This window comes from Penaeus monodon, chromosome 22 (genome assembly GCF_015228065.2).
Source record: "Penaeus monodon isolate SGIC_2016 chromosome 22, NSTDA_Pmon_1, whole genome shotgun sequence".
In the NCBI taxonomy this organism is placed as follows: domain Eukaryota; kingdom Metazoa; phylum Arthropoda; class Malacostraca; order Decapoda; family Penaeidae; genus Penaeus; species Penaeus monodon.
In genome coordinates, this window is record NC_051407.1 from 2,175,773 (window position 1) to 2,176,480 (window position 708).

Genomic DNA, 708 nt, shown 5'->3' on the forward strand with positions numbered 1-708 from the left:
TATAGCAAGCTATTCACATTATACATAAATGTCCCTTTTTCTGTCCTAGCTGCATTAGCGAAAAGATCAGCTGACAGACTAGAGCAGAAAACCAAGAGTGTCGAGGACATCATAAAACAAGAACTGAACCCAGAACAGCGTGAAGAACTTGCAGATTCTGTGAGGGTGAGTTATATGCATTGTGCATTGGTCGAGATAGGTGATTTTATTCAATTTGTTATTTTTGTCTTTATTGATCAATATGATTTGTATAATCTATTCAAGCAGTCAGAGAGAAGATTTATTAATATGAACTTGAATGGAATTGATACTATTTTCACACACTGTTTACTAATAGCAGCATCAACATTGCTATTATCAAGTCTCCTTGCTAATGCCTTAAGATGGATTTTTTTTAGTTTGAATAAACTAAAGCAAATCTGATAACTTCACTAATAGTTTTTAATGAAATGCAATTAAGGGATTATAAATCAGAAAACATTAAAAAGTCATATGATCTGTATTTATCATGTACTATACATTACTGAGTGAATATCATCATTAATAAGGTAATATTTTGTACAGCCATGAATGTGTGTGGCCTCTGATTTGGTTCATATCAATGGCAGTACCTTCATTTTATCTTTATACTATGTTTGATAATAATATTCATATTTTCCACTTTAAGCATTCAAAATTCTCATTTCATTTCTCCACAGAAAATAGAAT

The 708-nt window shown here is 30.9% G+C and overlaps 1 protein-coding gene across 1 annotated transcript in view; it reads left to right on the forward strand.

Annotated features, from left to right (window-relative positions):
• The window catches only part of LOC119586820, a 10,955-nt gene that overhangs the window by 9,076 nt on the left and 1,171 nt on the right, over positions 1-708 (forward strand). The window contains exon 3 of the mRNA XM_037935546.1: positions 50-165. Coding sequence (XP_037791474.1) covers positions 50-165 — 116 coding nt within the window. The remainder of the gene's footprint in view (positions 1-49; positions 166-708) is intronic.